This window comes from Prionailurus viverrinus, chromosome C1, assembly GCF_022837055.1.
Source record: "Prionailurus viverrinus isolate Anna chromosome C1, UM_Priviv_1.0, whole genome shotgun sequence".
In the NCBI taxonomy this organism is placed as follows: Eukaryota; Metazoa; Chordata; class Mammalia; order Carnivora; family Felidae; genus Prionailurus; species Prionailurus viverrinus.
In genome coordinates, this window is record NC_062568.1 from 170,704,325 (window position 1) to 170,728,084 (window position 23,760).

Below are 23,760 nucleotides of genomic sequence, written 5' to 3' on the forward strand. Positions count from 1 at the left end.
GCTCTGAGCTGTCAGCACAGAGCCCAACACGGAGCTCGAACTCAAAAAACCACGAGATCATGACCTGAGCCGAAGTCAGACATTCAACTGACTGAGCCACAAAGGTGCCCCTCAAATATATTCTTAATTTCATCTGTTTCTCTCTACAGCTTTCATCGTGGCTCCTGGAAAATTCAAAATTACGTATGTGGCTGGCTCATGTTATATTTCTATTGGACAGTGCTGCTTTTTGATCTAAACTCATTCTTTTTATATGCTGCATACTATTCCAAAATCTATAAATACCACAATTTATGTAACCTTCCTTTTTTTAGTGTAAGATTACTTCTAAAATTTTACTACAGACCATGCTGCAATTAAATTTTTGTAACGCCTACTTGGTACGCTTGTAAAAATATTTCTTTAGAGTAGGGGTTGGTGAACTAAGGCCGTGGACCGAATGCCACCTACCACATGCCTTTGGAAAGTTTTTTGGAATACAGCCACACTCATTCATTTATGTATGATTTATGGCTGCTTTTGTACTATAACACCAGAGTTGAGTAGTTGTGAGAGATCATATGGCCTGCAAACCAGACTTTTTCTGTCCCTTTTTAGAAAATTTTGCTGACACCCGATTTAAGAGTTGTTACCAGCAATTAGAAGAGCTATGTTGCAGGTCCGTTCCCTGGAAGGTAGACCGTGAGATGGAGATTAGCGTACAGGAAGTTTGTTAGGGACTGTGTGACTTTATGATTTGGTGGATTTGATAGAACCCAGCTTATGATGAACAGCTTTGGCTGCATGGTCAAATACCATGGATTCTGCTAGATCATATGGTTCACAAGTAGCATGGCTACTTGTATTTGTTTAATGCTTCTTCTGTGGTATACATTCTCTGGTGGGTGTTAACATGGAATACAATGAACTTCACACTTGATGTCCACTCTCGTAGGTCCATCCACATGCCTCTACCCCAGGCCTCTTTGTCCCTGATTTTTCAAACTTATCTTTCCAGACCTCTAACCAACCAGCCAAGCCATTCACCACTGCCCACTAGATCCATGTGTCTTCTAACGATGGACCCTCTGTCTCTCCACAAAAGGTGGATGACTGGGTGTACTATTCAGAGCTTGTCCACTGGAAGAATTTCCTCCTCTACTGTCTTTCAAGGACACTGCAGTGGGGCCTGCAGTATAGCAACAGTCTATTTTTGGCTTACTCACACATACTGAGCTGACCCACCCATGAACAAAGCTTGGCTTTTTTTCTCCTCCTGCTGGATATAAGGAGCTCCTCAGGCAGCCATAGGTGACCTCAGGGAGAGGCACTGGTGCAAAGATGGTGGATGACAAATGTCTGGGCCACCTGCTCATGCAGCTGTCTTTTGCCCTTTGGCCCTGTTGTGCCAAATCCCAGTTGTACCAGGTCTATCCTGATGAATTGGGCCTTGTGTGACCCTATGATTTGGTGGATCTGACAGAATCTACCTTACGATGAACAGCTTTAGTTCCATGGTCAACTTGATGTTCTGCAGTCAGATGATCTGTTTTGTTTCCACCAGAACGCTCAGCAAGTCAGAAGCTATTTTTTGAAAAGTGTGTTATTCCTGGCTACAGATGGCATGGCCCTGCTCCAGAACCCCAAGGGTCTATACTGTCTCCTACTCAGCCTTGTCGCGAACTCCATACGTATCTTTTCCCACTACATATACCTCAAATACCATGGTTTCTGCCAGATCATATGGCTACTTGTATAGTCTGGTTCTGCTGCTGAGCCCTTTCCCATTCTGGGCCAGCATCAAAACTGGCAGCCTTCTGTGTCATCTGATATGGGGTGGAGCAGTATTCCCAGGTGGGAAATGCGCTGCCTCCAAAACCCAAGGGGGCCCACCTGACATTGAGCTTCCTTCTTCATGCGGAGTGGAGGTGGGAGGTGCAATCACCATTATCTTTCACTTTGGAAGATATGTCCCTGGCATATCCCAGACTACTGGTCCCTAAAAATTTCACTGAGATGTCTATCAGGCCTCTGAACCTTCATAGCGTGTTCTTCCGCTCTCTGCAATGCATGTGGCTCATCAAGGCTTCCAGTACACTTGCTCATTGCTCATCTGGTCCAAGTTGATGTTCTGCAAGGTATCTAGGCAGTATAGGTCTTCTCAGACTAGGTCGTGAGAGGGCAGGAAACTCAACAGCCCTGGGGCAAGATGGTAATTGTGTACGTTTGTCTGTTCCAAGGGAATATGAACTCTGATCTTTGCTTCTGATGGGGAAGGAGATGAAACACACTCACCAGGTCCATAGCTTTATACCGTGGACCTGAGAACATGCGAATGGGCGCTAGGACAGACGCCACATCTGGCACAGCACCGCAAGCAGAACCAGCACTTGGTTGATTTTGCCGTAATCCACAGTCATCCTCCAGGAACCACTTGATTTGTGCAGGGGCCAGATCAGTGAATGAAATGAAGACGATGAGAATCACTGCCCCCTGCATCCTTTACGTCCTCAAGGATGGCATTGATCTTTGCCATTCCCCTTTTATTAGTAAGGTTGAGCATCTTCTAATATGTTTATTGGCTTATTTCCTTTCCTTTGAATTCCCAGAATTCACAATCATTTGTCTTTTTTTAATGGTTTATCTGTTTCTTTCATTAGACTGTGGGGCCAGAGACTATGTCTCATTTATCCCTGTGCCCCCCGGACCTGGCTCGTAAGAGCTCAAAACATACACACTGAGTGAGTGATCTTAACAAGATGAACAAGTAGCATTTGACTGGACATCCTGGTATTCTTGGGATCTTGAGACTAAGCTCCTTTGCTTTTGGGTAAGCCTATCCCTGACAGCAATTTTATTATTTTGGTTGACTTAAAAGAAAATACAATGTTATCCAATCAAACCATCTCTCTTTGGAAACGAAGGCAGTGTCACTGACCTAATCAAAGCTCCCAAAGCCTTGTTTTCTGGATGGACTCCCTTTGATAGCAGTAATGGGCAGTAACAAGCCGAGCCCCCGCCCCATTTGCCTGTGATAAACGCATCCAAACCACATTACAAATCTCAGAGTGAGGCTCTGAGGCCTGAGGCTGCAGCAAAAGAAAACCAAGGTTGACATGCACAAGTTTAAGAACCTGATATTCTATAAATGAAAAAAGGCCAGCTGCCTGTTCCTTCACCACTGAACAAAGTAAATGCATTATCTCAGCCTCCTGCCATTTTTCAAACCTGGGACTCTCTAATGATATCTGTTTGGTCAACTCTAAACTTCATTTGTCAAAAAAAAAAAAAAAACACCTCTCATTTACTGAATCTCAAGCGTGTCTTTCCTTTGTCTTAAGCTTTTGGGTTAACATTTTTTTTTTTTTCTTAAATACGTTTTTACGTAGGAACATTTTGATCTTTGTAGAACACACACCTTACTAGGTCCCTCACTTCCTCAAACACATCTCATGGCCTCCCATTATTTGAAGGTCAAAGTCCAACTCCTGCATAATGTCTCCCCGGCCCTGGCCACTTTTTTTTTTTTTTGCCCCATTTCTGCCCACCATTCCAAGAGCCTTATGCTTCCAACACACATTTGCCTCTAGTGAAACAAGCCTTTACACCTGTGCCTCTGAGCACACGCTGCCCCCTCTGCTAAGAACTCCTACCTCTACTTCAAGATTTGGTTCAAACATCAATGCTCTGTGAAGACTTTCTTCCCTTAGAATGGTGTGAATCATTCCTTTTCCCACCTTCTCAACATTTTAACTAAATATCTACAGTAAATACCTATTATCTTATACTATAATTATTTACCTATGTAAATACATGTATAATTATTGTGTGTGTATATATATACATGTATATATATATATGTATAATTATTTACCTATGTGTCTGTGTTGCCACCAGACTAAGAGCTCCCCAAAGGTAGAAATTATATCTCATTTATTGCGGTTTCCCCAGTGCCAGTCCAGTCATGGGCACACAGTAGATGGGCAACATGTGTTCATTGAGCAAATGAATGAAAAGACCCAGTCCCTACCCAAGGGCCCAGGACCTCTGATTCAACCACCAAAAAAGGACCAATAAACTAGTGGAGCAGACTCTAATGGTACTTAATTTCCTAATTTCCTACAGCAAGTAAATACAGAAGACATATTCATGCGTAGACTTACAGGTAACTCAGAGTCCTAGGGACCTCTCTCACCCCTTTTCAGGAGCTGTCGCTTTCACTTGTAACAGGCTGGAGCTCAGAGGTGCTTCTCTGTGGGTGGACAAGCGTACGTGGGTGTCTGTGAGCCTCCTTCCCTTTGGCAAGCACTCAGAATAGCTCCATTACCATGCATGGAAATTCTGCACATGCATCAAGGAGAAAACAGCCACAAATAACACAGCCTGCCTTCCAAATCTCCAAAGCACATCTCTGCAATCATTTCACTTTCTAACTATCACCACTGAAGCCTTTCAGCTAGACAGCAATTTGTTTTCAACTTACTCTGGGTTCCTAAGTTAGCGGAACTCTTTGGATGTTTATAAATGAAGCTTCCTCCTCCTGCCCAGCTCTCCCTGCTCTAGCTTCTCTTCCACACAGCCCGGTAATAAGAAACTAACTAGTTCCTGCTTGCAATCAGTCCAAACCTCTTCATTTTGTGCTCAAGACCCTTCAGATTTGTCCTGGTCCTTGCCCTCCCATCCGGCCTCATCCCCAGGTACTCTCCTGCATGTGTTCTCTACTCCAGCTATACCAATCACCCCCTAGGGATCACAGTTCCAGGGCTTTCCATACTCTGCTTTCTCTGCCAGGCATACACCTCAACCACCCAATTACCTACTTCTGCCCTTTCAGACTGCACACAGGTTGTCACCTCCCCCAGGAAGCATTCCCTGATTGGATTAGATGACTTTCCTGTATGCCTACAACTGGCCATTCAATTATTCAATCAACAGTTATGGAGACGAAGTTTGTGCCAGCCTCTGTTCTAGGTGCTGGAGGTATAGTAGGAACAAAAACAAAGACTCTTGCTATCAAGAAGCTTAAATTCTTGGGGCGTCTGGGTGGCTCAGTCAGTTGAGCACCTGACTTTGGCTCAGGTCATCTCACGGTTTGTGGGTTCAAGTCCCACATCGGGCTGTGTCGGCGCAGAGCCCGCTTAAGATCCTCTGACTCCCCCTCTCTCTTCCCCTCCCCTGCTCATGCTCTCTCTGTGTCTCAAATATAAATAAACATTAAAAAAATTAAAAAAAAAAGAAGCTTAAATTCTTATAGGAGGTGGGGTGATAGGCAATAAAGAAATAATAAACTGTATCAAGGAAGGGGATGAATACTCTGAACAAAAATAAAGCAAGGTAGAGTATTAAAAAATGATTGGAAGAGAGTGCTGTTTTGTTTAGGGGAGTTAGTGAAGGCCTTTCTGATAAGGCAAACAGAGACCCAAATCAAGTGAAAATAGGAACACGCAAGTATCTATAAAAAGAGCATTGTAATCAGCGCAAGGGTTTAAGTGCAAAGGCCCTGAGGTAGGAACATGTCTGGTGTGTGTGTTCAGAACAGCAAGGGAGCCAGTAGGACCACACAGGTGTAAGAAAGGGAGAGAATGTTACGAAGTGAGGTCAAAGAGGCGGCCAGGATCCACATCATGTTGGGCCTGGGAGGACATTGGAAGGGCTTGGAATTTTGCTCTGAGAGGGAAGCCACTAGGTTTTGAGCAGAGTAAATACATGATTTGCTTTACATTTTTAAAGGTTCACTCTACCTACCCTAGCAGATAATAGATTCTAAGGGGAACAAAGGTGGAGGTAGACAGGGCATAGGCACCTGGATATCCATTAATTCCACAAGTACGTATTGGGTATTTCTATGGGACAAGCACTGTTCTAAGGATTGAAGATACCTAGAGGAGTAAGACAGGACTTCTGACTTCTGGCAGGACTTCTGAAGGAGGTTCCAATCGAGTGGGGATACCCAGAGAACATGTGAGTATGTATATAGAACAGGGTATTACAGAAGGGGCAGGGGAGGGAATTAGATAGAGAGTAGCATTCCAGAGAGAGAAAATGCTCACATGTGAAAATGCTCCAAGGGGGAGTGACACAGTGGGATTTTCAGTTTTGGTATGTCACTTTGTTTCTAGCACAGAGAGGCCAATTTGAAGAGGTTAAGACTAGAGGCAGAGGGATCAGTTAGCGGGACATGTGATCACCTGGGAAAGAGAGGATAAAGTCCTGAAGTTGTGCTAAATATGGAGGAGAGACAAGAGACTGTAAACCTAGGTGAGAAGTAAAACCATCAGGATTTGGTTGGGTGGGTGGGGGGTGAGGGGGGGTGAGGGGATGAAGAGCTTAGGCTGACCCCCAGGCTCCTGGCTAACGTGCCAGTATTGCCAAGTACAAGAAGACATGTTACCTCTGAGATGCGCATCTAGGAGATTCTGTCTGAAGCTCAGGGGTCTGAAGACACAAACTGGAGAGTCATCGGCATATACGAAATGCCTAAGGGCATGCGTGGACGAAATCAACCAGGAAGACCATCTATATCAAGTAGACTTCAGTTTTGGATCTTGAACCTGCCATTCACCATCTGCGTGCGACCCCGAGTAAGTTACCAGCCCTTCTGAGCCTCATCTTTAATTAGGTATTAGTTTATTAGTTTTACTTTATTTGGTTTGTTAGGAGTTTTTTAAATGTCTACCACAGTGCCGAGCCCGTGGTTAAGTGCTCGATTATTATTCTAGCTCCAACAGTTATTAGCAGTGGGGAACTGAGCAAGACACTTCTGCCTGGTGAGCCTTAGGGTCTCATCTGCTGCTACCGCTCGGTCGGTCCCACAGTGCCCCGAGGAGTGGTGCTCAGTAAATAAGTGCTAAATAAATGAAGAAATCTAAAAAACTGAAACAATATTTACTAACGCAACAATGAGAAGGTTAAACAGGATTTTTAAGACCCTACATAAACATCAATGTAAATGCTAACAAATTAGCTTAGGAATGGTCTCTAGCACTTAGAAGGTAGACGTTAGGCCCCTCTCTTTTCTCCTTGCTTTTGAACTTAGCCCCTCTTTTTAAACAGTTTAATTTCTTCCTTTCTATTGGCTCCTTCTCTTCAGATTATAAACATGCTCTCATCTGCCCTAACCTAAAAAGCTTTCCTTGGGTATTGCTATCTCCCTCAAATTCTCATCCAGTCATTCTTTATTTTCACCAACTGTCCCCTTTCTCAACCCCAAATACTTTTCAATGAACAGGCCATACCTTTTGTTTTAGGCAAAAAAAAAAAAAAAGTCCCAGTTTATTATGACTTTAAAAGAGCAAATCTCATTTATGTAATTGTTCAAGCAGGCCTGTACAGAGGCATTTCATTTCAGAATATAGATGTGTTTTTTTCTACTGTGGTAATTCATTTCAAGAGAAATTTCATTATGTATCTTCTACGGAGCCCTAAACCAAGAGCCAGCGTATTCAAATAAACCCCAAGGTAGGGGGACGCTTCAGGCCAGTTCCTCATTAGAAGCCTCAGCATGGGGGCTCTGGAGACCAATGCAGAAGGTCTTCCAGGGAGAGCTGAAATGTTCAGATAAGTGAGTTCTGGAAAGAAGGGGTAGTTGGCTGGCTCCAGCAGGCTCACCCCCGGGGTAGAGCAAAGAGAACAGACAGGGGAGTTCTGAGAGGCACCAGAGCTATCTAAACTCAGGGGGATGGAACTGAGTGTGCAGCCACAGTAATTGAGTTTCAGTTACCTGCAGGGTGGCGAAATAAAGTAGTAACTTCATCTGCCTGACATGGGGGAAGTTTAGAGGTGTCCTTGGCGCACTCACAGTGAAATCTGTCACCCTTTCACTGGGTTGGGTGATGGCAACCATACCGCGCTTCCTAGTGACAGCCAGCGCACGTCCCGTGAGGCAGCGCAAGTGCATACAGCTAATGAAGCATCTCCCGCAGGCCTGGCTCCCGGGGCTCTCCGCATCCTCTGTCTGAAGGAATGGCACCATGGGAAAATTTAGCACCACCAGCAGCAGCCATCACCCAAACTCAAAAGAGTCTTTGAATGGCAGAGAGAGGCCCATTTTGCTTTCTGCCCAGCCCAGCTTTGGAACCATCCTCGGGTCATTTTTTGTGGTTCTGTACAAACGTGCCGACTGGCAGCGAGCCGTTCTTCACCTGAGCCCGGATTTCAGCTCGGTGCTTTAATGTGAAGACCAGGGCTCTCACCGTCCGCCGGTATGGCCCATTAACGAGGCGGGAGCAGAGATGAAACGTTTCCCGCTCAATATTTTCAACCAGTAGGTGATCCATCTAAAAAACAGCAAAATTATCAAATTAGGGCCTTGCATTGCATAAGGATTAAAAGCAAGAGAGGCTGGAGCACTCTGCTCAGAGGCCTCCATTAATCAACTGAAATTCAAGGACATCTACTTCCTGTCACAAGAGAAACAGGAAGAGCAAATTAATTCCACCCTAGCAATTAAGGAACAAGGCCATGTGCTTTGTGACAGGGACCTCATTCACAACCCCTGCCGGGTGGTAATATTTGCCATTATAACAGGAAACTGGCCTGAACTAAGCAACGGGTACTGGGCCCTGTACTTTACCAACCAGGAAACGAAGACCAAGGATAATAAATCAGTATAACAGTTTATACTTTTTTTGGTTTGTTTTTTAAAGTGCCTTTTAACCCCTTACAACATTTTAGAAACACCGGGTCTGGGTCCTGATATGTGTGTAGAACAGTTTATAAATCACTTTTCACATTTAATGCTCACAACTCCTGTTACCTCATTTTACAGGCGGGGAAATAGGTTCAAGGGTAAAGAAAGGTTCAAGGTCTCACAACTAAGAGGCAGAGCCGGGACTCTGACCTGGCACCCCTGACCCCAAAGTTCATGATCCTCTCCTTTCACCATACTAACTGCCCCCTTACTTTTGGAGAGACCAGTTGAGTTTGAAGGGACCTCCACGGGGCCAGCTAAGCAGAGTGGCCCTAGCGGATGGGACCTGCGGCAATTCTGGGGTGGTCCAGCTCAGGCCCAAGCCCTCCTGAAGTCACAGACCTAATCAAAGCAGGACAGGGCTGGGTCTTTGTCCACAGTCTGGATCCAGGCCAGACTGGGCTGCTGCTCAGAGACTCCCTCATTACCCTCCTTTCCAGGCCCACCTCCCACTACTTGCCTCGCCAGCCCTGACCGTGGCCCAGCCTGAGCAAGCCAAGGTGCTTTCACATCCCGCTGTGCCGCTGCCCAGGTATATGTTCCCTCAGCAAGGTCCACTTTTCCCAAGAAACATATTCCTATTTGCATGTGAAAACTCAGCTCAAAACCAAAAAGCAAAAAAGCAAATCCTAGCTCAAAGGACTGAAAGTTCTTCCTTGGGTGGCCACAATGTCCTAAGCTTCCTGTAGACACTTTCATAAGATGAATGACCTATTTTCTGAGTTTGTCTTCCCTGAAAACAGGAAACAATTTTCTTTTTCTCACTTCCTTTTTTCCCTTCTCTCCCCACCCTGCCACTCATTCAAATACTTATTCAGCACTTACTATGTGCTAGGCTCTGTGCGTGGGCTGAGGAAAAAGCAGTGAACAAGGCTGACAGTCCTTGACTCCACGGAGAGCACAGCCCAGTTGGAGACAAGTAGAGAACAGGATCATAAGTATACGGAGTATCAGGAAAGGGAACAGGAATGGGTGCTGGGGTGTAGAGCTACAGCACAGGGTCCCAAGCCAGGAGGGCAGCGCCTGGCTTTGGGAGAGAGTGATGTTTGACCCGAGACTTATCTGGTGAGGTAAAGTGGGCATTTGCTTTGTGAGAAATTCACAGAGCTACATACACATCTATCCTCTGTGCACTTTCCTATATATGTACTACAGTTCTATTTAAAAGAAAAGTTTAAGAAAAAATGTACTAAAAGTAAAAAAGGAACACCTGATATTCGATAAAACATCCTCACATAACAGAGAGACCGACAGAACAAAACGAATAGAGAAGGGAAGCTTGGGAGAAATAAGGACCAGGCAGAGAGCAGAACAGGACTGAGAGAAACAAAGAGAGAGACAAGGAGAATGACTGTCTAGGCCCAGATGTCTGCCTACGTGTAGCAGACAAAAGATGCTCAGGGAAGTTCGGGATCCTGATGACTATCTCCAAGGCCTGCATTGGAGTGAGTGGTATGGCAACATGGTTCTCCAGAATCCAGACTCCTTGAGCTTCTCGTAGCCTCCTGGGAGGGCACCGAACTAGCCCCCGGCCTGAGGCAGCCCTGGTACCAGACTACTTTAGGAGATGGAAAGGGTAGCTGCTGTTGGCCCACTGTTTGTCCAGCAACATTTGCCAGAGAGGCTGCTCACCTCAGTGTGAGGATAGTAAGTCACTGTTCAGAAATTCTCTTAACATAACAGGCAAGAGGAAGTCTTCATTTTCCTTTTTTTTTTTTTTTTTTTTTTTTTTTGAGGAAAGTGGTTGTTGGGGGAGAAGAGGTATATGTGCATTTGCAAAAAGAGGTCATGGCCATTCCATCAAACTGTAATATACATATAAAAAGAACTTTAAGAGTACCTTGAAATTCACATAACTGGATACCACCCATACTTCATTCAGCAAATAATTCCTGAGTCACTACTCTGAGTCCGGCCTGATTTGGGTATTAGAGACACAGAGCAGAAAAGACCTGACCCTGCCCTCCAGGAACTCCCAGTGGAAAAAGGAGATGGCATGTATACAGATAACTGTGGGGCAGTGGACTGCGTGCCGTACCAGTGATGTGAAAGGGACAGAAAGCAAACACCTAACGATTCTCATGCATGCTTCTTGTTAAATGGAGGCCAATCACAAGGAGGAAAAATAGCAGTGATATTAAACTGTAAATCATAAGGGGAAAGAATTCATCACACACCCATGTGTACAAGTTCATTGCCCCAAGTGAAGGGTGTCTATCTTCTAACTGCCTTTGGATATTTCAAACCTACCCAAGTTGTTGAGTCCTCTCCAATGGGTCCTAACTTGGTGATTCAGGTTAAGTCCTTTGGGGTGAAAGGACCGGAGTCTCACTGAGACCTTGAGAAAAAGAGGTTTTGCCATGAGAAACATCCATGTGAATGGAAACGGGAACCGGAATGGGATATATCTGTATGAATGGGAACGGGAACAAGAAACCTAGGGATTTATTTAGAGACCATACCCTTTCTCTCGTGTGTCTCAAGATCTGCCTGGTCTCTTTCTTACATGTTTTTGCTCCTCTCTATTTGCCTTACTACCAATTCTAACCGCTTTATTCTCTCCCCTGTTCTACACATCTCTGCCCACAGCTTCTGCTCCCTCATAACTCTTCCAACACCCCTTCTGCTTCAACACTCCTACTGCTGCTTTCTTGCCATTTCCTAGTTCACACTTCTCAGAGACAGAGAATCTGATTTGCCTTCCTTATCTATTTGTACCTGTAAGTTCACTGTGTGTCCAATCCTGGACAAACTGGCTGTAACTGGGGAAGATATAAAATGTGACCATCTAGAGCTGTCTTCCATCAAGGAGTCTGGACCCAGTGGGAAATGGTGCCATAATCAATTAGTGATGTTTGCCACATCCTTAAGCTCTTTAAAAGCAAGCTAAGGAGGTCTTCTTCAGGTGTCTACCTCAAGTGTAGAACTTCCCACACTGGATTGTGACTATTTATTTGTCTATCTCCCTCAGAAGATGGTGAGCCCCTCTAGGGCTGTTACCATGTCGGAATTATTCCCGAATTCCTGATGCCCAGCATAGGTGCAGGCACAAAGCAAGTGCTCAGTAAGCATTTGTTAAATGAATATCCTTTTTCCCTGTGTATACCTCCATCCTTTCCTGCTCTTCCAATAATATCCTATGCATAAAAGATGAGATCTGAAATATAATGTTTCTATTTTAATATGTATTTTCTAGTTAGGAAAATCCTATCCCCTTCGACTGTCATCTCTTCCATAAAACCTTCCCAGATTCCCCCATCAGACTTCACTGTTCTGTCCTTTGTGTGTCTATACCACTTGCCAAACCGCTATTCCAGACATATTTTCATCCTGCCTTATATTTAGTCATTTGCAGGCTCTCAGCCAAGAAAGGATAAGCTTTCTTAGCCCAGGAAATGCGACTCATTTATGTTTATATTCTGTCCAGCACCAGCACCAATACTAAACATTTGTTGACTTGAATATCCACTGGGAGCAAACTTCGTATGAGTTTTCCAATAGCTTGACTGGATTTGTACACATCTACCCACACTCCTTTTTGACCACTCGAATACATTTATGAGAGAGCTGGTCAAAGCCAGAGGTGCAGTCTGAGGCCATTAAACAAAGGAAAAACTAACAGTCCCATATGGGGACGTACCCCTGACCTGGATCTCATTAGCACCATCCGACAACCAACTGGGCCAACCGGCCAGTGTTTCATAACTCTTAATGATACGGGCTCACTTTGAGAATCAGGTTCATTTTTTTTTAATGACATAATAGGAAAATGATCACAGGCCATGAGGTAGGAAGGAGAGTGGATAATGAGGAAGGGGAAGTAAGAGAATGACACCACAGGGGACGTTCATATGAGGAAAGATCTAAAAGACAGGGAAGAACAAAGAAGATCCGGAAGGGAGAAGTAAAGGGGAATGGAGCATGGGTCTCAAAAGTGGAGTTTTTATTCATCTATCCCATTATTCCAAGAACAAGGAAACAATCCATAAATCTGGAAAGCGAGACCTGTGTAGAGTAATAAAGAGATGCGCCTTTTGGCTGTGTGTGTATATTCTTCATCTGTGGCTTTCACTACTAAAGGACATGACCCAAACAAATAACACGAGACCATTTTTTCTACAAAAATGTAATGAGTGAATTTGCAAGAACACATACTAGGATCAAATTGTAAAGGCTTTTTAGTCATTGGGCCAGTAACTTACCCAATGGTTTACTACTGACTGATAGAGTACATTTATGGAGATCTGATGTCTGATTTGAATGCACTCAACATTGGTTACTGTCAAAGACCAGATACTGGATTAGATGGTTCATTGATTCACCCTAATATGGAAATATTTCAGATGATGATAGGTGCTAGAAGTTAACCTTATATAAAAGTGCTTATATTTATATCTTCTGACATACCAAACTGATAAAAATACTATCAAATGCTGTTTACTATGCAAGGGAAACAGATTGATTTTTTTTGCCCAAGGAAGATGGTAAGATGCACATTTTTAATTTTAAAAATTTATTCTTTGGGAGCAAAACCATTCAGCTATGCTTAATCTGATATTTTTTCCAATTACATTGGGAAGCGCTAACGAATGTATCACTTTTTTAACTTTGCTTTGTAACACTTGAGTGCTTACCACTTGATGTGCCATTTAAAGGATAATTAATGGATAAACTAAAAGGATAATTATTATGGAGTTTAATATAGCAGGCAAACTGCTCATTAATCCTTACAAGCATAGCTTCGTTATTATCATTTACTTAAAAAGATACCACAGGGAACTGGTATTTACCACCACATTAACTACATATTATATACCCACACTCTATGTTCCTGCAATAATTTTGGCTTATTTAAAAAATAAACTTTATGTAAAATATTAAATAGCAAACCTTGTTGGCTAATCGATACTCTGGAAAATTAGACTTACAGTCTTCGTATTTTTTTCTTCCTTCAAGGGTTTAATAGTCATATTAAAACTTCGTTTAGAAGAACTTAAGCAAACTTACAGCATATTAATTCACTAAACTATCAAATAGACATTAAAAATTATAAACATGAAAAAATAAAGATATATAGAAAAGGATATATAAAACGACACTGATATTGATCAAGGTTAAAAGTAAAACACAAATGTAAATAATCGTCAGTTTTCGGCGGTTATTTAAATAATCAATAAAAGCATCATATGGAACATTTAGCATATGATTGGCTCTTAATAAATATGGTATAATCATTAACTTGCCCAATATTCATTTAAAGAGCTATAATAATTTACCAAACAGGAAATGCACCAAAATGTCAATAAGATTATGTCTGATGGTAGTTCAATGGTGATTTTATTTTTCCTTTCTGCATTTTCTCATTTTCTATCATAAGTTTGTATTAAAAAGCCCAAAACTCTATTTTTAAAAAGTAACATACCACAAGTCCATTTACCTTTCTTTTGGAGATGTATAATTGAGATAGAAAGGTTAAAATATTTTCTCAGAGAATGCAGACCTAGCGTTTAAATCAGACTTTTGAAATTGTTTCTTTTGTTAATAATATTAAATTATTCTTATTTATTTTTGAGAGAGTGTGAGTGCGCACACATGCCAGCAGGAGAAGGGCAGAAAGGGGGAGAGGGAGAGGGAGAGGGAGAAGAGGAGAGGGAGAGGGAGAGGGAGAGGGAGAGGGAGAGGGGGAGGGAGAGGGAGAGGGAGAGGGAGAGGGAGAGGGAGAGAGGGAGAGAGAGAGAGAGAGAGAGAGAGAGAGAGAGAGAGCCCAAGCAGGCAGAGCCCAATGCAGGGCTCAATGCCGTGACCGTGAGATCATGACCCAAGCCTAAATCCAGAGCTGGATGCTCAATGGACTGAGCCACCCAGGTGCCTCTCAAATTATTCTTTAAGTATATTTTAATAGGGATATCTTAAGAATAGGAAAAAATATGGATGTTACATCTGATTTTTCAAAAATATTAATTGATCTATAAGATTTGTTTTTGATGATTATGAGCAAAACTCCTTCTACCAGGTGTACCTCAAACTACTAACATTTGAACTGTCAGCTATGGAAACAATAGAGATTATGTCTTGCCAATTGATTATATGCCTTGGAACTAAAGGTTTGAGTGCTGACATTTTAAAAAAGGGGGAGTAGTGTCTTTTCAATAGACTGATAGTCCATAGCAGAGTCCATACCAGAATTTTTGCTTCAGTGGGAAGGGGAAGAATTTTAAGTAGGAAGGAACCAATACTCGTTAAGTGACTTCTAATCATCACATACTATATATACTATTCCGTTGTGTAAGTGTTTCATCTTTCCAATAATTATAGGTGATAGGAATTATAATACTCATTTTACAGATAAAAAAGTCAAGTCTCAGAAGCATTAAGGGATTTGCCTACAGTGACACAACCAGTTCCTAATAGAGCCAGGGTTTTAATCCAGGTCTTGCTGGTCTTTCTGCAATACTATCTCCCAGAATGCTTACAAATTCAGAATCCTTAAAGAAAGCCCAGGTAGAGTTGGGGGGTGGGGCTGAGGGGAAAGTGGGTGATGGGCACTGAGGAGGGCATCTGTTGGGATGAGCACTGGGTGGTTTGTTTTTTTTTAATATGAAATTTATTGTCAAATTGGTTTCCATACAACACCCAGTGCTCATCCCAAAAGGTGCCCTCCTCAATGCCCATCACCCACCCTCCCCACCCTCCCACTCCCCATCAACCCTCAGTTTATTCTCAGTTTTTAAGAGTCTCTTATAGTTTGGCTCCCTCCCTAACTTTTTTTTTCCTTCCCCTCTCCCACGGTCTTCTGTTAAGTTTCTCAGGATCCACATAAGAGTGAAAACGTAAGGTATCTGTCTTTCTCTGTATGACATATTTCACTTAGCATAACACTCTCCTGTTCCATCCACGTTGCTACAAAAGGCCATATTTCACTCTTGGTCATTGCCAAGTAGTATTCCATTGTATATATAAACCACAACTTCTTTATCCATTCATCAGTTGATGGACATTTAGGCTCTTTCCATAATTTGGCTATTGTTGAAAGTGCTGCTATAAACATTGGGGTACAAGTGCCCCTATGCATCAGCATTCCTGTATCCCTTGGATAAATTCCTAGCAGTGCTATTGCTGGGTCATAGGGTAGATCTATTTTTAATTTTTTGAGGAACCTCCACACTGTTTTCCAGAGTGGCTGCACCAGTTTGCATTCCCACCAACAATGCAAGAGGGTTCCCGTTTCTCCACAACCTCACCAGCATCTATAGTCTCCTGATTTGTTCATTTTAGCCACTCTGACTGGCGTGAGGTGATATCTCAGTGTGGTTTTGATCTGTATTTCCCTGATGAGGAGTGACGTTGAGCATCTTTTCATGTGCCTGTTGGCCATCTGGATGTCTTCTTTAGAGAACTGTCTATTCGTGTTTTCTGCCCATTTCTTCACTGGATTATTTGTTTTTTGGGTGTGGAGTTTGGGGAGTTCTTTATAGATTTTGGATACTAGCCCTTTGTCTGACATGTCATTTGCAAATATCTTTTCCCATTCCATCGGTTGCCTTTTAGTTTTGTTCAATGTTTCCTTTGCAGTGCAGAAGCTTTTTATCTTCATGAGGTCCCACTAGTTCATTTTTGCTTTTAATTCCCTTGCCTTTGGAAATGTGTCAAGTAAGAAATTGCTGCGGCTGAGGTCAGAGAGGTTTTTGAGCCCTGGGTGTTGTATGGAAACCAATCAGACAATAAATTATATTTAATAAAAAAAAAAAAGAAAGAAAGAAAGAAAGAAAGCAAGCCTAGGTAGAATAAAGCCAAAGCACTAAGACTATGAAAGATCATTACGAAAATGTGAGGCTCATTTACCTAAGAGAATCACATTCCAACCAGGAGACATTACCTCTAATTCCAAGGCTTCTGAGAGTAACTTCTGGGCATTTTTCCTGAATGTCTCAGTTTTAGGGTCACTTCGCACTTCAATAGAAGGTCTATCTAAATGTTTTTCAATGAAAGTTCTCCACTCAGTGTAAACTTCTCCAGCAAGACAAGCCACTTCTGAATCTGAGTGCTGACGCATCTTATTCACAGTGTGACCTGAAACAAGAGAGGAGAAACCAAAGGAAAGGTTGTTCTGTTTTCTACTGAAAACTACAGGACTAGAGGGACTGATGTGTGACATGCAGAAAGTCATTCACATACCTAAGGATGTAAAGCCTCTTGTGCAAAGGAAGACCCATTTCCCAAAGGCTGAGATAACCAGATAATCATGGCAGGAGGATCACTAGACTTGCCAATGCAATAAGTCATAAAATAGAAGCATGATCAATAGATACTTAAAATGGAACAATTAAAGTACCAACTCCTTAATTCAAAAATTGCAATAAAAGAAAATGAATTAAGCATTTGTCTTGTCTTTTTGGTACATATTATATTTCAGAACAACCAAATAGCCCTAGTTATTGAGGGAATGTTCTTTATTCAACTAAGAAGTGTGAAAAGATTGACAGAATTTTTAAAAATTTCATAGCCCATGATGAAATAATTCATTCAGGTGACAAGCATCAGTGGATGAACTCATTCGATGAAAGGCTGATGGGGAAATTTATAATGGAGGGAGGAGCTGTCAATGCCTGGACCACTAATCAATCTTAGTGCCCTGAAGAGTGCAGCTATCGGACAGAGGTAGCACTTCACAGCCCTACCTATGAGTAGTCTTGCACCCTCCTCCCAAAGAAAAGAGGAACCAGAATCCAACTAGTTATTCAAAGCTAACCTCTGGCTAATAGAAAATATGAGAGACAGCAGAATAAGTTAAATTATAGTAGGAGGAAAAAGACACATCCTGAATGTGGGACATTCTACAGGACCACAGACCTGATTTCCTCAATAGTCAATGGCATTTTTATTTTGTGTTATAATTAAGTTTTTATTTGAGTGTAGTTGACACACAATGTTACATTAGTTTCAGGTGTACAACATAGAGATTCCACAAGTTTATACCTTATGCTATGCTCACCATACAACGCTATGACAGTCCCATTGACTATATTCCTTCTGCTATGTTTTTCATTCCTGTAACATAGTCATTCCATAACAGAAAGCCTGTATCTCCCACTTCCCTTCACCCATTTTGCCCATCCTCTACTCCCCCCCTCCCCTAGTAGCCATCAGTTTATACTCTGTGTTTACAGGTCTGATTCTGTTTTTGGTTTGTTTTTTATTAAATATTTTATTTGTTAAGTAATCTCCACACCCAATGTGGGGCTCGAACTCATGATCCTGCAATCAAGAGTCACATGCCCCGAAGACTGAGCCAGCCAGGTGCTCCTGCTTATTCATTTGTTGATTTTTTTTTTTTTTTAAAGGGAGTAACGTTATGGACTGCTATAGATTAAGAGTCTTTTGAGTTCAAACTACCAAATGCAATGTGTGATTCCAATCCCGACTGCAACAAATCAACCATTAAAAGAGATTTTGAGATACACAAGGAATATGAATATACACTAGATATTAAATTATACCAAGAAATTACTATTTGTTAAGAATGATAATGGCACTGTGGTTATGTAAGAAAATATCTGTATCTGGGGTGCTTGGGTGGCTCAGTCAGTTAAGCTTTCGACTCTTGATTTTGGCTCAGGTCATGATCTCATGGTTTGTAAGTTCAAGTCCCACACTGGGCTCTGTGCTAATGGTGCAGAGCCTACTAGGGATTCTCTCTTCCTCTCTCTCTCTGCCCCTCTCCCCTGCTTGCTCTTTCTCTCTCTCAAAATAAATTTTAAAAAAATTAAAAAAAGAAAATTTGTATCCAAAAAATATAGGAAATTTTCAGAGATGCGTACTGAAGTCTGTAGAGCTGAAATAATAAGAGGTCTGGGATTCTGCTTTAAAATACTTCAGCAACAGCACAAAAACACGAAAAAAGGAAAGATGAAGTAAGTGGGACCATATCTTTAAAAAAATTTTTTTTTAATTTGTTTATTTTGACAGAGACAGAGACAGTGTAAGTGGGGGAGGGGCAGAGAGAGAGAGAGGGAGAAGGAGAATCCCAAGCAGGCTCCACGCTGCCAGCAAAACTGCCCAAGGCGGGGCTCAAACTCACAAAACCATGAGCTCATGACCTGAGCCAAAACCAAGAGTTGGACACTTAACCGACTGAGCCACCCAGGTGCCCCAGGACCAAATCCTAATAGTTACTGAATCTGGGCAAAGGGCATATGGGGGTGTGTTCTATGATTTTCTTTATTTTTATGTATGTTTGAGATGTGCATAATAAAAATGGAAAAAGAGGGAAAGGATCAAAAATATATCAATATGCAAAAGTACTAAAAAATAATTAACAGAAAAGCAAAGAAATCAACTAAACACTTAGATTTAAAAACTTAAAAAGTAGGGGCGCCTGGGTGGTGCAGTCGGTTAAGCGACCGACTTCAGCCAGGTCACGATCTCGCGGTCCGTGAGTTCGAGCCCCGCGTCAGGCTCTGGGCTGATGGCTCAGAGCCTGGAGCCTGTTTCCGATGCTGTGTCTCCCTCTCTCTCTGCCCCTCCCCCGTTCATGCTCTGTCTCTCTCTGTCCCAAAAATGAATAAACGTTGAAAAAAAAAAAAAAACAAAAAAAAACAACTTAAAAAGTAGGGGCACCTGGGTGACTCAGTTGGTTGGGCGACTGACTTCGGCTCAGGTCATGATCTCACACAGATCATGAGTTCAAGCACCGCGTCGGGCTCTGTGCTGACAGCTCAGAGCCTGGAGCCTACTTCAGATTCTGTGTCTCCCCCTCTCTCTACCCCTCCCCTGCTCACACTCTGTGTCTCTCTGTCTCTCAATAATAAATAAACATTAAAAAAAATTTTTTTTAATAAAAAATAAAAACAAAAAGTAGAGGGGCACCTGAGTGGCTTGGTTGATTGAGCATCCAACTTCAACTCAGGTCACGATCTCATGGTTTCATGGATTCAAGCTCTGTGTCAGGCTCTGTGTGCTGCTTGGGATTCTCTCTCTCTCTCTGCCCCTCCCCCATTCACACTCACTCTCGAAATAAATAAATGATAAAAAAAATTTTAAACACTTAAAAAGTAGACAAATATTAGCTATATTTAAAAAAACCAACTGCTTTCTTACATCTGCAATAGCTAGTCTGAATATATTAGGGAGAGATTCTGCTTAAATAAGTAAAACCATAAACCACTTAGCAAAAGATTAACAAGAGTGGGGTACCCTGTCTTAGGGCATGTCATCTCTGATTCCAACAGCCCCAACTGGCTTCTCTGCCTAAGTTTCAAACCCCTTAATGGCATCTCCCACACTGCAGCCAGAGTGGCCTTTTTAAAACCTAATTATTCTTTCTTTCTTTTATGTGTATTTATTTAATTTTGAGAGAGAGAGAGAGAGAGAGAGCGAGCAGGCAAGGGGCACAGAGAATCCCAGGCAGGTTCAGCAGAGCCCGATGTGGGGCTCGAACTCATGAACTCATGATCATGATCTGAGCTGAAATCAAGAGTTGGATGTTTAGCCAACTAAGCCACCCAGGCACCCCAAAACTTAACTGTTTTCTGTTTTCAGGATATTTTTTCTAAAACATAAATCTGACCATTTCACTCCTCCACTTACAGCTTTCAATCCTGTATCCAAACTCATATCTTGTCACACAAATCCTTTCACAATCTGTCTCCTCCCACCTACTTTCCAATGAACATTCAGTCTGCCTGGAATACTCTTGCTTCCCTCTATCTGGTTAACTTCCCTTCTGCCTTTAAGACTCAGTTTAGGAGTCCCCTACTCCAGGAAGTCTTCCTAACACCTCCCAGTCTTGGTTGGTGCCTCTCCTCCCCTGTGCTTCCTTAGCACCTTGTGCTTCTGTTCACAATAATTGTCACAGTAAGTTGTAATCATCTGATCAGCTATCTCTCTTGCCCACCAAAGACAGCTTCAGGGCAAGAGCTGTGACATGTTCATCTTTGTCTCTCCAGCAGAGAACACAGTGGCAGAAGGTAGGGGTTGGCAGAGTGGGTGTCCAGTAAATGTTGGTGGAATGAAACACCCATATAAAGAATGTATTTTTACTAAAATACATGAGAAAATGTGAACGAAAGGGGAAAATGTACAACGTTGTAAAATAGAAAGATTAGCACAAAGAGAAACAAGTGAGACACAGTCCTTGGAATTTAACCTACACTCACTCTGCCAAAGTGTACAAAGATGATACGTGTGCAAAAATACCCTTATAGGTACTGTGATAGTGAAAAGCTAGAAACAATGAGAAGTTCATCATTCAGGGTCTAATTTGTTAAATAAATTATAGTCCACTTGAACAACGAATACTTTGCAGCCATTAAAGACTGGAATAGCTCTACATGTAGTAACATGGAAAGATGATTACTTTACTCAGGTTCTCAGAAGAGCACGCACAGCATGAGCCAATATTTACTTTTAAAATTATATTTGTGTATACATATAAGCACACATATTTGTTTATATGCAGGGAAAAAAGTCTAAAGAATTTATAATGAAATTATTAACTGGGGTCTCCTCTGAGTCATACGACTGAATGCATCTGTGCAGTTCAGCTCAGTCTCATGGGTTGGCTCAGCCTGTAAGCAATCCTAACGGCATGGTTGTGTTGTACTAGAGGTGCATTCCGGTTTCTTTGGAACACAGATCCTTCTCTTCATGTGTCCCCCTTCTTATCCCTTTCTCTCTCCAAGAAAGACACTGTTGATCAGGCTTTATATGTGAGCAATGAAGATGCCGAAGTCCCTCAAACAGAGTCCCTCTGCTTGTCAAATCCAATGGACCTTCTCCATCCTGATGTAACTTGATGCCTCTGTGGCCTCTGATATTGTTTTCTGTCTTCTGAAATATTCTCTTCCACCACTTTTTGAGACACCACCTGTTACTGTTCTTTCTCTCTCTTCTGCTGGCTGCATATGCCTTACCCAAACTTTAATTATCAGTGAACCCAAGCTGGGGCGTTGTCCTTGGTCTCTTCTCTTCTTTCTCCACCTGCTGTCCCTGAGGAATCTTACCCACTCCTGTGGTCCAACTACCATCTGCAAGCAGATGACTCCCAAGTATTAGCCCAAAGGCTCCCACTGACACCAGTCTCCTACTGGATACCTCCACTTGTTTATTTTGCAAGTACCCCTAACTCAACATTTCTAAATGGAGAATGGAACTCACTATTATCCCCCCTCAGTGTCCTGTACTTGTCCCTCCTGTACTTGTCATACAATAGCACCACCACTCACCCATCATTTCGGGCTCCTTAACATTTTTTGTATCTTTCCCTTTTCTTCCTCACTGCTACCTTAATCCAGGTCCTCATCACCTCTCCACAGGTCTACTGCAAAAATGTACTAACCAATCTCTGTCCCCAGTTTGGTCTTCTCCAACTCAATCTCATTACTGAAGTCAAAATAACCTTTTCCAAACACAATGTGATCTCATTACTCCCTTACCAAAAGTCCTTAAATGGCTCTCCTCACTGCTCTCAAATTAATTCCTAAGTATAACATCCAAGCTCTCGATGACTTGGAACTTCCCCGGCCTTACCTCTCACCTTTTTGCCCTCTTTCCTCCCTGCCAGCCCTCCTACCCCTTTGCCTCCATGAGCTAAGTTCTGGCTAAGGAGAGCAACTTGCATGTCCTTGTTTTGGGTCAGGCTGTCTGGCCTTCTTACATTTCTGTGCCTTAGCTCACACTGTTCCCTCTGTCTACAAGGTTTAAATACCCACCTTCCCCTCTAAACTGTAAACTTCCTGAGGGCAGGACCCCATACGTCACTCCAAGTTATACTGCCAGCTCTTGGCATAATGACTAGCACAATAAGTGTTTGCTGAACTGAATCAAACAGTTAAATAAAAACCACTTACATTTGGCTTTCAAATTGCTTTTGTACTAACATTTGAATATGGATGCAGTTGATTGGGAAAATCACACAACTGCAAACAAAATAATGGAACTATACTATAAAGAATGGAATCCAAAGGCGCTGGGAAAATGAAAAGTTTCTAATTCTTACTCATTGTTAAGAATTCTTCCTACTCCAGATTGTATATGAATTATCCTCATTATGTAGTTATTTCATTTCTATAACTGAACAACGAACTAAAAACTATTCTATCTCCTTTTCCAAATGAGAAAAGGAAGCTCAGCAAAGTAACTTGCCCAAGGCCTCACAACCAGTAAGTATATAAGCCAGGATGTGAACACACACAGCCTGACTCCAGAGCCTGCACACTTAGCCGCTTATACCCTGTACTTCTCTGTATTAGGGACTGGCACATGGGGAGTGTTTGATATAATGTAGTTCACCTTCTGGATATTCCCAAATCAGAAGAGCACAGGTCTTAAGAGGTGGCCAAAGGGCAAAAGGCTTCGACTCTCAGGCCAGGCCAGTGGAGTCACTGCTTCTGGCCTGTAGGAGGCAGTATACCTCACAGATGCCCCATAGGAACCCCACCCAGACTGGTGAGGAGGTACTGCCAACACCAGCCAAGCCCTTCCAGGAAGGGTAGCACTGTAAGGGAGCCCAGGAAGATCCAAGATTTGTCACCAAGAGGGTGAGAGCAGGAAAGGCAGTCGGTCTGGGGCAGGAAAAAAGAGAGGGGGTCTAGGAAATCCTCTTCTAGGACAAAAAAAAAAAAAAAAAAAAAAAGACAAAATAACAAATTTTAGATCATAAAGGGAATTTCATGGTAACAATGATGACAGTTAGTCACTGTGCTAAATGCTTTACCTACCTTAACTCACTTAAGCGTTGGAACAACACTATGAGGTAGGTGCTGTTAGGATTCACCATTTTACAGGTAAAGAACCTAAGGAACTGGAAATTAAGTGACTTGTGGGACACTACAAGTAAGAAGCAGGACCAGGTTTCAAATGTAGGCAAAGTGGCTCCAGAGCTCACGCTTTAATCCTATACTCTTGTCTCTGGTAATGATACAGTCCTACCTCCTCCTGACTGAGATGAAAAAATATGAGGCTCTGTGACCTTACCCCAAGGTCACAAGTTGGTCAGTAACGACATCAAGGAAGTTAATGATCTGCAAAGTCATTATGTGCTCCATGAAGTTTATGTTTTAAAGCAAGCAGTGCCCCTGGCTGGTCTTATGATC

General features: G+C 42.4%; 1 protein-coding gene across 10 annotated transcripts in view; it reads right to left on the reverse strand.

Annotated features, from left to right (window-relative positions):
- The window catches only part of TCEANC2 (transcription elongation factor A N-terminal and central domain containing 2), a 68,686-nt gene that overhangs the window by 25,671 nt on the left and 19,255 nt on the right, over positions 1 to 23,760 (reverse strand). For 6 of the 10 annotated variants that reach the window (XR_007154926.1, XR_007154928.1, XR_007154925.1 and 3 more), the window contains exons 4-5: positions 16,545 to 16,738; positions 4,143 to 8,255 (exon numbers count right to left, since the gene is read on the reverse strand). Coding sequence is in view for 2 of the 10 variants with exons in the window: in XM_047871923.1 (XP_047727879.1) it covers positions 8,067 to 8,255; positions 16,545 to 16,738 (383 nt within the window). In the remaining 8 variants the exon portion in view is untranslated. Of the gene's footprint in view, positions 1 to 47; positions 8,256 to 10,918; positions 11,007 to 16,544; positions 16,739 to 23,760 lie in introns of those variants that run through there. The other 4 variants (XR_007154923.1, XM_047871924.1, XR_007154922.1 and 1 more) reach the window with 4 other exon arrangements.